This window comes from Grampus griseus, assembly GCF_964374135.1.
Source record: "Grampus griseus genome assembly, chromosome: 9".
Lineage (NCBI taxonomy): Eukaryota > Metazoa > Chordata > Mammalia > Artiodactyla > Delphinidae > Grampus > Grampus griseus.
Window position 1 is genome coordinate 20,438,819 of NC_139003.1, and position 16,609 is coordinate 20,455,427.

Sequence of the window (16,609 nt, forward strand, 5' to 3'; positions counted from 1 at the left end):
TTGGCTGCGCCACATGGCTTGCAAGATCCCAGTTCCCTGACCAGGGATCAAACTCGAGCCCCCTGGCAGTGAGAGTGCTGAGTCCCAACCACTGGACCGCCAGGGAATTTCCAGGAACCACCTTTCCAATGACTGATTTCCTGCCCTGGCAGAATGGGCAAGGGTGGGGGGCATACCCCCATCCTGCCTCCTTGGGCCTGGGAAAACTTGCCCCATTGGTGCTCCCTGGTCCACCCCTCTGTCCCTGCCCAGTTCACCTAGTTTCTTCTGACGTCCGCATCCAGCACATCAGCTCACCCTACAGAGCAGGGACGTTGGAGCCAGATGATCGCTCAGGCACTGAATCCAATTTCCCTCGGGGATCAGACCACAGGGCACCGGGTGGGACTCCATTCTGCTAGCATCCCCGAGGGGCGCTTGCTCCTGCCGGCAGCCGTAAGGGGCTGGAGACCAGCCGGCCGTGCAATATCACTCTCGTGCTGCTTCTCCAGGGGTGATTCACAGCTGGGGATGAAGCCCGGCTGGGCTGGGGGCCAAGGCCATCACCTCGTGGTCAGACTTGGGTGGTAATCCCAATTGGTTTTGCATGAGCTCCCATTTCATTCAGATTAAGGAAGGACCTGGCCAGGGTAGACAGCTGGTAGCTTGGGAGTGGGGACAGAAGGAGGAGGGCTACTGGAATCCAAGGCATTTAGGTTTTCAGGGCTAAACATATCTTTTGTTAATTCCTTCACCAGTTTGTTTGTTTGTTTTCATTGCTGTTGCTGTTGTTTTCCTGAGCTTAATGGGAAATCTGCAAAGAAGAGTTTGAACTGCATTTATTTCTTCATTTTTAAAATAAATATTTGCCAAGTGCAAGTGTGTCAGCTTCAGGATTGGGGATGACTGGCAGAAGCCTCTGGAATTGTGCAGGCTGGAGGCCGCTGCCTTTGGTGGGAAGTAAACATGAAAGCCATCAAGGAACAGGGTCCCTCTTGTAACTGGAGTGGTAGGAAAAGCATGGACTCCAGGGTCAAACTGGATTCTCATTCTGTCACCAGATTTGATAGCTCAGGCCAGTTGTTTAACGTATTGCATCTCATCTTCCCCATCTATTCTATCAGTATATCAGGTAGGACTTTTGATGTTGCAGAGAACCTTTTTATTACGTTAACAATAAGGTAATATGCTGAGTAACTAGAAAGGCCCGTCCTCTTCTCCAAAGATGTACAAGCAAGGCCTCAAAGACTCGAGCCTAAGGCATAGTGAGCCAGAGAGAAGAACACCAGGTTCTTGGCGCAGCCCGGCTTGGTCTCCGCCTCGTCCCTTCTCTTTGCCATTCCCAATGCGAGGCCCCTGGTGGGCGTGTGCCGCTCCTGAGCCTTCAGGCCTGGCCTCTGGGAGGCAGGGCTCACCTCCTCCCCCTTGCCTGTGGGAGGGGCCCCGGGCGGAAGCTGGACCGCAGGCCACGCAGGATCGGAACTCACACCACCTCTCCTCTTCCTCTTCTCCACAGATCCGGGTAGATGGGCCCAGGGGCAATGCCCTCCAGTACGAGACGGTGCAGGTGGTGGACCCCGGCCCCGTCCTCCGGGACATGGCCTTCTCCAAGGACCACAAGCAGCTCTACATCATGTCGGAAAGGCAGGTAAGGCACGCTGAGCTCTGTCAGACATTTGTCTTGCTGCTAAGGACTAGCCCGTGGCTCCGTGGAAACCTGCAGGAGGCGGCTGCAGAGAGGGGATTTGATTTATTTGACTCAGTGTGTATCCTTTCCGTTATGCTGCCTGGGGACAGAGGCTGAGTGCGCCGAAACAGGGAATAAAACCTCCCACATATCAAAATATCTGTGAGTCAAGAGCAAATCCACTGACTTCAGAGTGATGGTGTGCGTAGGTGCAGGGCCAACATTTGCTCTCGCCTGAAGAAACATGGTACAGATGCCCAAGTTTTTGGTCCCGATTTCCCTACACACTGTATAATCTCCTACCAAGGTCACCTTCCTGGACCCTGGAGGTCTATGGTGGGCAAGGATTTGTCGCCCAGAAACACTTAGTTGAGGGCACATCATGGAAGAGTCAGATGGAGATTCAGAAGACGGGGTCTATGTGTATGAGATGAGATGCTGTAACATGTGTCCCGAGGCTTCGTGTGTACCTGGAACTCTAACATGGAACCTCCAGCAGATTCCACGAGGCCACACCAGGCAGAAGAGATATGGTGTGAGGATTGGTATTAGCTGATGTGCAGTAGGAAATAGCAGAGTTGGATTTGCTTCTGGAACTCAGCTGAGAACTAAGTTCTTCAGGGGTCCCTGAGCTCAGACCAGGACTCATACCTTTGCAGCGGGCAAAGGAGTAAATTTCGCCTTGGGAATTCCATCCATTTCAGGGTATTTCCTGGGGCGCCCTAATTCACAGCCCGCAGTGTTCCACCCCACAAGACACACCCCACCCCAAGTGCGGCTTCGCACTGCCATGCCTCTGCCCCTGTGGCCTCTCTGGAGGATGGGTCATTCTGGGAGCTGTCCTCCCCGCCCATGAATATGTATACATTAGCTCTGAGCGCCAAAGGCAGATTCCCCCGTCTGATTCATCTTCATTAGTGAGGCCTGAACTCCCCAGAGGACCTTGCTGACAGAGTCTGTTGTTCTGCCTGTTCCCTCTCTGCAAAGTGAGGGAGATAAACACTGCATTATGCCGCCCACAGGGCCTGTGCGTTATGCCTTGGCAGCCCACAGCAGCTCCACCCTCCCCAAGAGCTCGATGACATCTTCTCATGGCGAGGGACCCCCCCATCCAGCCACACTGGGACCCCTTGTGGTGCCCTCGCTGAGGCTGCCGTGATGTGAAGCCGAGTGGGGAGCACTTTATCCCAGGAGTCGGGACTGGTATGAAGCTGCTCTTTTGCTTTCATTTCTTACTCCTTTTCCATGAGGCCCACGCTCCCCCTCCCTGCCTACCTCTAAGGCCCTAGACACTGAGGGGGAAGCAGCTTTCGCTGGTGGAATGAAGTCTTTGGAGAAGACCCAAGACCTCCACAGGCATTGAATGTTTCAGGATTTCTTATGTGACCTGAAAGCCAGGATTTCTGAACCTGGGACTTAAAATATCTAAGGACTTCCAAAGAGGAGAATCGAAAAGCTGTGTGGAGCCCCCTCTCATTGCTGAGTTGGGATTCTGAGGTTCTTTTTTTTTTTTTTTGGCTGCATCAGGTCTTAATTGCAGCACACGGGCTCTTCTTTGCGGTGTGCGGGCTTCTCTCTAGTTGTGGCGTGCGGGTTTTCTCTCTCTAGTTGTGGCGCACAGCCTCCAGGGCGCATCGGCTCTGTAGCTGTGGCCCACGGGGTCCAGAGTCCTTGGGCTCTGTAGTTTGCAGCACGCGGGCTCTCTCATTGAGGCGCACGGGCTCAGTAGTTGTGGCACGCTGGCTTAGTTGCCCTGCAGCACGTGGGATCTTAGTTCCCCCGACCAAGGATGGAACCCCCATCCCCTGCACTGGAAGACGGATTCTTTACCCCCGGACGACTAGGGAAGTCCCGGGGTTCTGAGGTTCTTGATTTCATCTGTCTCACTTCCCTAAGAGCACGGTCAGGGGTCAGTACCCATTCAGGCTTGACAGTGAGGCATGCTGGGAGCTCTGGATTATGGGCACGCTGGGAAGGAGAGGAGGGCGGGAGTGGGTAGAGTTTGGGCCGTTATCCGCTATGGGGCCCTCCTCATAGGCCTGCCACCCGAATCCCAGTCCCAAGACCCTGACATCTGGGCCAACACTGGCGTCCACTGGGGTTGCAGGTTCTCTGTGGGGAGGGTAATATAGCAAGATGGGTAATCAGACTGACCTTGGTGTCAGGGTATCTGAGCACGAACCTTGGTCCTACCAAGTGTGATCTCAGGGAAGCTCCTAAGTGTGATCTCAGGTAAGCTCCTAACCTCTTTAAGATTCGTTGTCCTCAACTGGAACATGGACGTAATGATAAAATTCACTGGTGTGGTTGCAAGGATCTAGTGACATAATGCATGTAGTCAGCACGATGCGAGCCTGGCACAGCGTAAGGGCTTGGTAAGCGGAGGCTCCTATTCTTATGACGTTGCACCAGGAGCGTCTGGAACTGGCCGTGTGTGGAGTCTGGCAGGTGGTGGCATTAAGATTCTGGGTGATCTATCAGGGGTGGAGCACAGGAGTCCAGGTCAAGGCCGAGGCAGGCTCCTCAGCAGGGATCCAGGCCCAGTGGAGAGCAAATCAAGAAGCCACAGCCTGCAGTTCTGATGGGACAAGAGCAGCCTGGTAGGTCTATCTGGAGAAATACCAGGCCCCGGGGCTTCAGGACTAACGCCTACCAGCCTCCGTCGGCCGGTGGGTGAGTCTCCGCCATGATGGATCAGAACACTTTGCGGGCTGGGACTGCAGGCTGAGGGTGTGTGCTCGGCCCTGATGTAAGCTCTGCCTGAAAGGTGCTTCACTTCATCATCTAATTTTTTCTTTTCCCTTAAAACTTAGCTCTGCTGTCACACATTCAGTGAGCTACTCCTGACCCGTGCTTTACACCTCTACGGTAGCTCTTCTCAGACTGAGCTGTGATGACTTTCTCGTCTTTCTCTCCTAGCAGACTGACAGCAGCTGGAGGACAGTTCTATGTCTTCTTCGTCTGCCTAAATCTCACCTTATAGGCCTGTGATAGTTATTTGATGAATGTACAGGTGAATGAATGAATGAATGAATGAATGAATTCCCAGTGTCTTCACACAACCAGAATTAGAAAAGAGAAGAACTGATACGAATGATTTATTGCTTATCTTAATTCCCAAGTTTGAACTTATATGATTAAAAGACTATACTTTAGATAAAGAAAGCATTCCCCCAGGCTTCAGTCATCTGTTTATCACTGCCATGACTTTTGCCCTGTTCTGAGCTATTTTTTGCTTTGTGTTTTCATTTATATAAACTTGCTGGTTAAACTTAAATAGCCTACTTTAACTATCTCTTAAATAATAATATCATACATCTGATGTGATAGTCATATATAATATACCTAATTGTGATATTGTGATTTATAATAAGAACTATGTATTCAGTCTTCATCCCTATTTCTGGCACAGAGCTACCACAGTCCTTGGAATTTCCTGAGTGATAAAAGCAATGGGAGCTATCACTACAATTATTTGCAGGCTGAATAATTCTATAGCCGGGATACTGTTTCTGTTGTTCTGGATGTGTGAGTTCCTCTCTATTTCTTGTCCAGCAAGGGCTCCTTTCTATGTAGTACGCTTTTTCTTGGAGTGGCTGAGTGCGCCCTGCTAGGTATCAGTGTCATTTTGTCAGGGTCTGCCTGTCTCTTGCAGTGCCATATTATGTTTCTGTCTTTTTGCTTTTCTTCTGCGTGACTCTGGGTATCTCCCTAGGGTGTGTATGTGTGTGTGTGTGTGTGCGCGTGCGCGCATATATGGACACACACACACACACACACACCTTCCCCTGTGTCTGTCTCTGTGTGTCTCCATCAGTCTCCTTGCTTTGTACATGTCTGTGTGTATGTATATGGTATATATTTACTACAACTGCAGTACTCCCAAGGGAATGTCTATACACACTGAAACCAGTGTGATAAAAACCTGCCAAACTGATGGGAGGGAAGTGAGAGGAAATGTCAGCAAGGCAGACAAACGAGGAGATGAGGTAACAGAGCCGAGGCTGTCCTCAGGTGCCCTGGAGCAACCCACTGCGGGGGGGAGAAGCAGCTGTTCCCAGCACAAGGCGAGGCTCTTCTTTGATAGGCCCCAGAGCAAGTGGCAGATTTCTCGGTAAATTGCAGCATCCCTGCCATCCAGCACACCACCTCTCCCCCGCCTGAGAGCCAGAGGCCTTAAGCACATGCTTCTGCTTTTGAGGTGCACTTTCAGTTGTGTCTGGGCCAAAGCTATCTCTCACGGCGTTCTTTGCTTTACTGACTCCTGTTGACAGTGGGTCAGCTTCCAGGTGCCTGGGGACATCACAGCCTGTCGCCCTCGTGAGCCAGTGGCACTCCAGTCCTAGCTGTGAACCAGGATACAGATGTCTGCAAGGGCTGAGGAGGTGGGTCCAGAGGTGGGCCCACCTAGGAAAGCAGGGCCAGGCAGGGGCTGCTCTCCTTGGCTCCAGCATAGTCCCGCAGTGAAGTAGTGAGGGCCATCTTGCTTTGTAACGAATCACCCAGGCCTGATTCATTCATTCACCAAACAGATATTCACTAAGCAACTACTATGTGCCAAACACTAGCCTAGGCACTGGGGATTCAACAGTGAAGAAACAGATAAATATCCTTGACTTTCAGCAAGAGGAAGCATCAAGAAGAATCAGCCTGCTAAATGAGTCCTCTAGTAGCTTAGCAGGTAGTAAGTGACGTGGAACGGGATAGCAACCTGCTAAATGAGTCCTCTAGTAGCTTAGCAGGTAGTAAGTGACGTGGAGCAGGATAGCAACCTGCTAAATGAGTCCTCTAGTAGCTTAGCAGGTAGTAAGTGACGTGGAGCAGGATAGCAGCCTGCTAAAGAAGTCCTCTAGTAGCTTAGCAGGTAGTAAGTGACGTGGAGCGGGATAGCAACCTGCTAAATGAGTCCTCTAGTAGCTTAGCAGGTAGTAAGTGACGTGGAGCAGGATAGCAGCCTGCTGAAGAAGTCCTCTAGTAGCTTAGCAGGTAGTAAGTGACGTGGAGCAGGATAGTGGGCGCTGGGAAGACCGCTCAGGGTGAAAGGGTTGAAATTTTAAACGAAGCAGCCAGAGAAGGCTTCCCGGAGAGCAAGGGCATCAAAGTGGAGGGGCCTGTTGAGGGTCCCTATCCCCTTCCCTGTTCTTTGTATTTCTTTTCAAGCTCTCTGCCTGCGGTTGTGAAATTGAGAGATGGTTAAGCCTGCACAGTGGGAGAGAGGGAACTGGGGAGAGGATGCTCTGTGAGTGTGATTTGTACCATGTTGTGAGTTTCAGAAGGAAGCTCAGTTCAGGGAAAGGTGGTATTGGGGTTCAAGACAGGCAGGCTCGCCCCCCATGGGATTCAGACCCCTATCTGGGTGGTGCCTCTGCTGAGGACACTCTGTGTGATGAGGGGACCATTATTGCTCCTCTGTGTCGCTCCCTGCCCCTGCCTGCCTCCTGGGATGTTCTGAGATTAGCCGGTGTGAAGTCTGACAAGCTCAGAGGTCCATGGACATCGCTCTCATACAAGTGCAGTCGTGGAGATAGCTCCTGCGGCCCAAGGCGATGGCTCCTATAAGAATGATTCTCCTCTCTTCACGCTGGGTCCCCCGGCATGTGTGTTCCTCCCAGCCCTGCAGGGCCGAGCTGTCCGCTCCAGTTTGCATTTGGATGGCTGACACTGTGACAAGGCCATTTGGACATTTGCTCCAGACGGGGCTGTTTCTGATAGCTCCTGGGAGAGGGGACTTGAAGCGCAAGCCTGAGAGTGAGGGACAGCACACGAGACACCTCGGGCATCCTCAAAAAGAGAAAAACTGTTGCCATGTTTCACCTAGTTTCACTCAGGCAGGAGCCTTCCCGTTTGTCTGGAGCTGTTCCTGAAGGTTCCTGTGCATCGTGACCAAGAAGTTCCACTTCTCCCTTCCTTCTCAGTAAAGGTAGAATGTCTCCTTGGGAGGGACCTGGACAGGGGAGAGGACTTCCTGCTTCAGGTCCTACACTCCAGTGCTGGTGCCTGGAATTCTCCATAGTGTCATAAAAGCTTAGGGCTGGAAAAGCCCTCTAGGCTTCTCAGGTCCAGTTATCTCCCGCTGCCTTTTCCCCTGCAAGCGGATGAGCAAACTGAAGCCCAGAGAGGTAAACGGCTTGTCCAGAGTCACACAGAAGGTTGGCGGAGAAGCCAAGTTGGAATCCAGCTCAGCTCCTACTGCAAGGTCTGCTCCAGGCCCCTCTTCCAATGAGGAGCTCTCAGTGGGGGAGAGATGCTCTTCATTTCCTAGTCTTCCCAGCAGGACTGCTCTGTACCCCAATCCTCAGCTGCTGAAACAAGCCTTAGAAATCAGAGGGATTGCTGGGGGTGGAGTGGGCTGAATGCGGTACTGGGGGTGATGTAAGAACTCAGAAACGCCCCACTACCCCAAGGAGGGCCCTTGGTTTATTCATCCTTAGTTCCAGCCCAGTGCAAGTTGGGACAAAAGCCCCTTCTGTTCTAGAACATGTTGGGGGTACACAGGGCCCCAGACACAGCCAGGACACCCCATAAGGGGAGTAGGCAGTGAAGCACCCTGCCCACACACACTCCTTTTCCAGCTGCCATGCCTCTCAAGGGTCCCTCCCAGAGGCGTGAAAGCCTCCAGTATCTGAATAGGGTCAAGTTCAGTAGCCTCGCCCGAGAAGAAACAATGAGAGCGGCCTGGCGTTTCTCAGGTGATCATGGGGGTGACCGGGATGCAGAAATGTGTGCAGGATAGAGACCACAGCGTGCTCATGAATAGACGCGAGCGTGGAATTTCACCCTGGCCCTCAGCGCTCACCAGCTCTGCCGCCCAGAGGAAGTCACTCAAGCAGAGTTTGTGCTTCAGTTTCCTCACGCGGAAAACACAAATGATAATTACCTGCTTTCGGGGCTTTTAGGACTAAAGGGAATATACGTAAAGTGCCTAGTGTATCTTTAGGACTAAAGGGAATATACGTAAAGTGCCTAGTTACACAATCATCATTATCATTACCATTATTACTAATACTCTTAGGAAACAGTGCTGCCAGGCGTATGGACACCCAGACAAACCACTGTTTGGTGGCTAAGGGCCATTTCAGCTCTGGCCACCAGCTCCCCAGGATTCCCTGGTACCTTCAGTCTACTTCAGAATCCCCCAGGAAAGCCTGAACGCCCCTTCACACCTGTTCGCACTGCATCCAGGAGACTGAAGGGCGGGGGACCTGGGGTCTCCCACCCCAATCAAACAGAGCTGCGTCCCTCCACGGGGCTTGGTGAGGGTTTCTCTGTAATTCTACTTCTGCTCTGGGGAAGGAGTTTAGTTTGAGTCCAGCCCCACTGGACTTGAGGTCGTCACAGACTGGGCACCTGAATAACTCTGGCTTTGTCACCTGTCAGGACTGCTAGGGCAGACGGGAAAACAGTTCTGTGCCCCGAACAAGAGAAGAAGAGCTGGTATGTAAAGGCAGAGCAGGAGTCGGCAGGGAGGGGTGGAGTGGGAGGAAAGACAGGGAATCCAAGCGCCAGGTCCTTAGGGGAGTGCCTGGCAGCTCTCTAACCCTGAACTCCATTCGGCATCTGTCTCGGCACTTGCATCCCACTTAGCAGCACGGATGGAGACTCCACAGTGTGGGCAGACAGGGCCAGGGGCTGCATCTCTGCCACCTTTTAGGCCCCTCCCCATGTGTGTTTCTTAAGTGCCCACTGTATGCCCAGCACAGAGCCAGACACTATGCAGAATAGAGAAAAGCAGAGCGAGACATGTTCTGGAAGTTCTGTAGGAGTGAGGTGGGTGCAAACTCCAGCCTACCGGACGTTGGAAAGAAAGTGGTCTGACTGTGGGGATTGCCCTGGAATCGCAACATCCTTGTGCAGTTGGGGCCCTGGTAGAGGTGGATGTCAGCCCAAAGGGCACACTCTCCTTGCGGGTTTGAATGGGTATCACGAGGACTCTGGTCTAGAGGCTGGAGCTCTTGGGATGTTTCCCAAGACAAGCCTCAACTCTGTGAGCACCCCATTCCCTTACACAGGGTGTTTGCGGATGGAAGCTGACCCCCCGCAATCCCAGACCTCTCCCCTTCCTCCAGGGATGGCGTCTGAATGGAAGTGGTTAAGTTCAGAGAGAACTGATTTGACTTGTGCTTGAAGTTCTGCAGAAAAAGAGAAATACCGGATACTTAAGTAAGTTGTGTCCTCAGTTTGAATATTGATGAGACGTTTTCAAAAGTAAATAGGTGCGTGTTAATTTGTGCCATTGTTCAAGACGACTAGTTGGCATTAGTGATGTCACATGACTTTGCTAAACACAATATAGGTTTAATTATAGGCAGAATTATATCTAATCTGAGTCTTTTAAGTGCCTTTCAAATATCACGTGTAGACAATGGAGACATGAATTTGAAACTGACTCAGAGACAGTGCGATCATTTCAAGGGAATGTATGATGGTGGAGGAAGAAGCTGTCTGGATATTTAAAGAAAGTTGTGCAAAACAATGAAGGAGTGGAGAAGTAGGTATATCCTCCTGGAAGAGGATTCAGTGCTGGTGCTGGAGGCCATCCAGTACCTGCTGGGTGACTTGAGGGTGTTCAGAGCGTGAGCTGGAACCGCATGCCCTGGTTTCTGGTCTGCCTCTGCCACTCTCTACCTGTATGACTTTGAGCAAATTATCGAACCTCTGGGTACTTCAGTTTTCTCAACAGTAACATGGGGATAGGCTAGTGCCCGCTGCCTGGGTGGTTACAGTGAGTAAAGTAGAAAATGTACATACAATTCTTAGTGCAGTGCCTGGCGCTTAACAGGGGTCAACGACTCTTAGCTTTCATTTTTATTATTTTCAGTATGCTGGTCTATTGGAAGGGTGTCTATATTTTATTTATTTATTTAAGATTTTTACTTCCTTCATTCATATACTCACTCTTGTCTCCTCCAGGACCTATCAGGCCTGTTTTGGGGTGCCTAAAATGGCAGAGAGCTAACCAAGGTGGCCTGCATGGGCCACACTCCGCAGTCAGCTCTGCCTCCCAGCCCGAGTCCAAGGGCACTGAGGCTGCTCTGGTGGCCCATTTGTGCCCAAATCACTTCCTTGAGATACCGCTTTTGGAAGGGGGTCACCACTCACACATGCAGGTACCCTCAGGTTAGGAGGAGAGACCCCTCAAGGGAAATCCTACTCCCTTGTGGCCCCCCTTTAGTCCACAGGACTTGGCGGTAAATGCTCGCCCTCATTAAGACAAGGGTGTCTCAGGAGACGAGCAATATATATGTGAAGTGTGGCATGTTCACGAGGTCTCCCACCTGCCCCTTGCCTCAGTGCCACCTTAAACATTAGTTAGTCCAGCGTTCCCCAAATTTTATTCTCAGAGCCAAAGTTTTGCAGGATATCAAAAAATAAAAGCAAAAGCTTTCTTTGGTCAAATATTTTGGGAAAATCTGAGTTAAGCAGATAATCTTGACTGTAGCATTTCTTAGAATGTCAGTGTGCTATCGAGTATTACAAAGCTCCAAGCTAGAGGTGCCCTGGCAAATTTAGGAGGTCGTGACTCCCAGACTCATTTGACCATGAAATTCACTTTCCCAGGAGCACCCAGAGCAGAACCTTCACTGGGGAAGACTTCATTTCTATCCTTTCCCAGCTTTTCCGGGTTTCTCTCCCTTCTCTTGAGCTTGTCTCCCTGGCTCTAGGCCTGGCCCTAGTCTCTCTTCCTCTGTCCTGTTTCACACCTAGGCACAGACTGAATTCTTGGTCTTAACTCTTCTGAGTTTGGGAAAGGAGGGTTCTTCTGATCCAAGCCTCAAGGTCACAGCCAGACTTTGGGGCCAGGGTTCTCGCCTTCCAGCTCACTGCACCTCCCACCCCGTGCCGGCCTGGCTCTGCTCACAAGTGCTCCCAGGACCAACTCTCTTCTATCCTAGGTGCATGGAGCCCTCTTCAACTCTGAACTTAGCCCCCAGCCTTAATCCTCCATGCATCGTTCTTCTCTGAAAGCCACCAATTTCATTCAAATTATGAAAGTTCTGCCTCTCGCCTACCTTCGCCATTCAGAGGTATACGGTTCTCACCTGGGATTCATGCGTTATACCACTTTGCATCTTCTCAGATGGTTCTTAATGTAGGAGCCATTGTTCATTCTCAGATCTTTATTACTGTGTCTTCAAAAATTAGAGGAATGCTGATAACACAATACTCCTAAATTCACAATGATTTAGAGGAGACAATTCGTTTATGTATCGTTTTGCTTCAGAACAGCAAAGACCAAACTAAAACATTTGGTGCCCTTTTGTGCTTCTCTAGTATAGCGGTCTTAAAGCATACTTTGATGCTAAGTGGCGCTAAGAATGATCTGATGGGGCAAGGGAAGAAGTGATTAGAACATCTATTTTTCTATTTAAAAGAAGAAATTAGGCTTCACTCATATTTACTATACAGTGGATACTGGGTACTGGTTTCCTGCCTTGGTCTATACATCAGCCATTTATGTGTCAGGAAGGCATGGAGGTGCATGGGAGGGGCCACATCTCTGGGCGGTAGACACTGGTGGTCTTACTGGCTGATTCAGTTTCAGTATATGACAACAAATTTGCAATTTATGTGCAACTGATATTATCAATATTGTAGAAAACAGTCCTTTAAATAGAATCTTTACAGTATTTTGCAATGAGATGGGAGTGAGCATGAAAACGTTTTTGTGTGTGTGTGTGTGTGCAACACAGAGATGTTCTGGTTATGGAAATATAAAGATTTCTCTTTTAAAAGAACCAAAATGTTCCACATTTGCTGACCTTTTCAGTTCTGACAAGCAGCTGTCAGAACTATGCCACTTTGCCGATAACTTTGAAAAATTAAACACTTCATCTGCCCCCTCAGTATAAAGGTAATGTGTTAACAGTGAGTTAGAAAGTAACTACTTTCAGAAAGAATTTGTGGCATGGAGACACCATTTGGGAAGCAAAAAAGGATGTTTGGAAATATTTTCACCTTTATACGATTTGATAATGAGGAAATGTGACACTTTAAAAACTCGTTATCTCAAAGCTTTAAAAACCCGGAAACAGAATCTTCTACTTGCCTAAAAGTCTTGCAAATAAAGAGTTTCTGAGAGTTTTGACCCATTTGTTAAAAAATTTAAAAGTTCAGCACCTTCCGATTAGTTAAAAGAACAGCTGATTGACATCAGAGAAGACAGAAATCTACTAGCTGAATTTCAACAATAATCTTCGCATAATTGGTGTAGGAAACTGAAAAAAAAAATCTTTTTTTAGTCAGCATAGCCAACAATGTGCTTTTTGCATCTCTGTGGCTACGGGAGGTGTCTTTTCCTGTTATGACAGCCATTAAAGCAAAGTATTGAAATAAATTGAACCCTGGACCTCAAAAGCCCATATCACTAAGTGCTAAACAAGGATTTTCAAAAACAGTGAAGCCATTCCTTAACACATGAGTCTCACCATTATTCATAATAATTTTCGTGATGATAGTAAAATATCGTTTGTACCGTTCATGAATAATAGAAAATAAAAATTAAGATGGTATTTTACCTTTATGTCACCCCAGAATTTCCTAATTTTGTGTATATTTAATAACTCAATGTTGTTAATAAATAGAACATGGGTATTCTTTGTAAACAAATATATGAGCCTTGTATGTGCATGCTCAAAAATTGTTTTTTCCTATGGGGTGTGCAGTCAAAACTCTTTAGAGACCTACTGGCCATTGGAGTGTGTAACACTGCAGCTGCTTCATAAATGACTCTAATCTCAATCTCTGATTTTCACTTTCCTGTTACCTTTTAAAACCACCTCCTTTGCCTCAAGAATTTGTCGTTTAAACCCAGCGCAGAAGCCTGTAGAGCCCAGCGTGAGTCAGTGCATTGGTGTGGGTGGAGTCATAGTGGGCAGTTTCTTTATTCCTGGGTAATTTACCCAATGCCTTCTAGATCTTTCTAGGGCCCAGATCCCTGAACAGCAGATCGAAAATTCCCTGTGGGAGCAACAGTAAGGAATGTGAGATGGTGCTGACAGATAAGAAAATCTTCAGACAAGCAGATAGCATGACCACGGCTGTGCCGTGAAAGCTGGTGAGGAAGATTCTTGTATCAAAATGGCCAGAATGACTGTGGAACTTGAGAATCGTGACACAGACGTAAATCAATCAGTCCAGAGTGAGCCTTTTCTCATCAAGTCTCTGATCCCCACTCATTTCTCCTTTGTCTCACTCTGTCCCCATTCTTTCCTTTATCCTATTTTTGGCACTCTTCCCACCAGCCTCCTTATTTATCCCAATCTCTTATCTCACTCTCCTCCATGTTCACCTTCCATGTTCCCCTCTCCAGGGAGGGAGGTGGAGCTGGAATTGGGGTCAGGCCACTGTTTTTCAAACTGCCGGTCGTGACACATTAGTGGGTCGAGAAATCAATTTAGTGGGTCATGAAATCAATTTAAAGGGTCATGACCAGATTTTTTTTTTAATGGAACAGAAGAAAATCGAATAGAACAGTGTCCATCAAATATAGTAAGGGTAAGTACTATTTGTGAAACTCCATATGTACCTGTATACGTGTGCCCTGGGTAGCAACGTAAAACATATGTCTTGCCGGGAGTCCTGGTCGGAATGAGCGCCGCTGGCCTAGGGAGAACGTCTTGCATACACTGGCAGTAAGTTGACTTCAGCTTTGAGCATCCGGCTCACATTTCAAGCCATGCTAATGACATCATCTGACCCTCCACTAGTTTTTAGTCAAGTGATTTCTCAGTTCCAACAATTTGGCTTCAACAGCTCTTTGCTGACAGTTTGGTGTGACAGCTGTGGGGTGGTGGGTAGGCGTTGGACACAGAGTAAGGCTAACTGGAATCAAGCCTTGGCTTCTTGTGAATCTAGACTTTCTGAGTCTCCGTTTTCTCATTTGTGCACCAGTTCAATGCTTTCCAACCTGTTATTTTGTTATGGTACACATGGAAAATGTATTTGTACAGCTCCCTAGGGTGATGGAGATCCCCTCGTGACCAGGGGGACCAGGCTCTGGGGACACGTCTCCTCCAGGCATTTCCCAGCTGCCCCAAGGGCTAAAAGGACCAAAATGGTAGCACACCTGTGTCCCATCGTCAGCATCACTGCGTGCCACCAGTCCCCAGCTGGGAAACACTGTCAGATGACCACAGTATACAAACAGGTCTGGAAATCTTTGGCCAAGCAACTCTGTCTGTAGGTCCCCATGCTGGGAACATACAAAGCTGCATAAGACATCGATGCTGTCTAGAAGTTTACTATTTTAGTGGTCGTCTTCATCACCTGCAGTTTGCAACAGACACTGTGTGGTCCAGCACCAGCTGAGTCCTGATCAGCTTTCATTTGCAGTGGCCTCTTTTTGCCCCAGGCCCTGACGCTTGAAAGTTTTCTTTCTGTGGGAACTGAACACAACTCCTGAACTGCCTTGCAATCTTGATATTTCTTAGTTATAGACATAAACTTGAAGCAAGTCAAGATGAGAGGAACAGACTCCAGTGGCTCTCCAAATGCCAGATTCTGCCGCATTCACCATGTGCACCGAAGGGAATAAAACTAATTACTACCTTCTTAAAGAGTTGAGCATGGGTGGATACGCCCTTGAAAGTGGCCAGCAGAAATGCTTCTTGCAAACTGTTCTCCCCATGCAGCTGCCTGCAAGTCTTTCTGCTAGAGCCTTTGTTGCCCAAGGACTCCTGCCTCGGGCCATTAGCGAGGAAGCTGGTTATTATTAACTAGTTGGCATTGACTGATGACACCAAGGTTTTTTTTGGCCGCGCATGGGCTGGTGGCAGGCGCTTAGTTGACCCCTGGAATTTGGAGTTTATTCTGCCATGAAAACAAAGAAATAAATTAGAGCCATGAACAGAGCCCCCATGGTTAGACGCAGTGGTTAGAGGCAGCTCACCAGCCTCTGCTGGTTCCCTCCCCAAGGCCGCATCCATTGAAAGAATCCTGCCTCCCATCCCCTTGGTTCTCACTCCCAGATTCCTGGCACTCTTTCTCTCTAGACCATCAGAATGAAGAGAAGAGGTTTCTGTCCCACTTTTTTTGCCCTCCTGAGCCCAGTGCGATGGAAAGAGATGGTGTCTGTGCAACATCTTGCTTACTGGAGAAGATTCAGAAATTCCAGGTTTACGTAAGGGACTCTTCTTTAAAATATGCTTACATAACAGATTATATGTTAAGAGTACCATGGAAATCTTTCCACATAAATAACTCTTTTAACACGTTCAGCGGTCATTTACTTTGTCGGGTCGTATTTGATGTTTTTTAAAAGTGAGATACACATGTTATTAAATCATTTCCTTCCAACTCAATTCCACAAGCACTTATTATTGACCTGCTAGAGGGACTGGCAAACTACAATTCAAACCTGATGGGCCACCGCTTTTGTAAATAAAGTTTTATTGGAACCCAGTCATGCCCATTCATTGGCATCTCATCTATGGCTGCTTCTACCACCACGGCAAAGTTGAGTAGTTGAGACAGGCCATATGGCTTCTTCAGAGTCTGAAATATAAACTGTCTGGCCTTTTATAGACAACAGTGTGGTTTCTCCTGACCTACTACGTGCTAAATCTCAAGGTCAAGGAAGAAGAGGAGTGGCTCCTTTCCTCAGGGAGCTTACAGGTTCATGGGGGAGAAGGATCTTCTCCATGCTCAGCCACATGGTGTCTGTCCTCACCCCTGGACCTCTGCTTCCGTCCTACCGTCTGTCCGGGATGTCTGTGACTTCTCACCAGGGAAATCATGCGCATGCTTCAGAGCCTGCGTTCCCCTTTGAGTCATTCTCACCCACAACCTCTGGACTGCACGCTCCCGCTTGCTTATCTTCGCAGCCCCCAGGGACCCGAGTGGCGATTTGTACCATGCAGAAGTTCAATGAACATTTGGAACATTTAGACGAAACCCCACACTGATTTGAGGAAGGTGGGGGAAACCTATCGATACGTGAAATGA

The 16,609-nt window shown here is 48.9% G+C and overlaps 1 protein-coding gene across 5 annotated transcripts in view; it reads left to right on the plus strand.

Moving 5' to 3' along the window:
* Positions 1-16,609, plus strand: part of PLXNA4 (plexin A4) — a 607,888-nt gene that overhangs the window by 449,737 nt on the left and 141,542 nt on the right. For all 5 annotated transcript variants that reach the window (XR_014297154.1, XR_014297155.1, XM_082661365.1 and 2 more), the window contains one exon: positions 1,496-1,627. Coding sequence is in view for 3 of the 5 variants with exons in the window: in XM_082661365.1 (XP_082517491.1) it covers positions 1,496-1,627 (132 nt within the window). In the remaining 2 variants the exon portion in view is untranslated. The remainder of the gene's footprint in view (positions 1-1,495; positions 1,628-16,609) is intronic.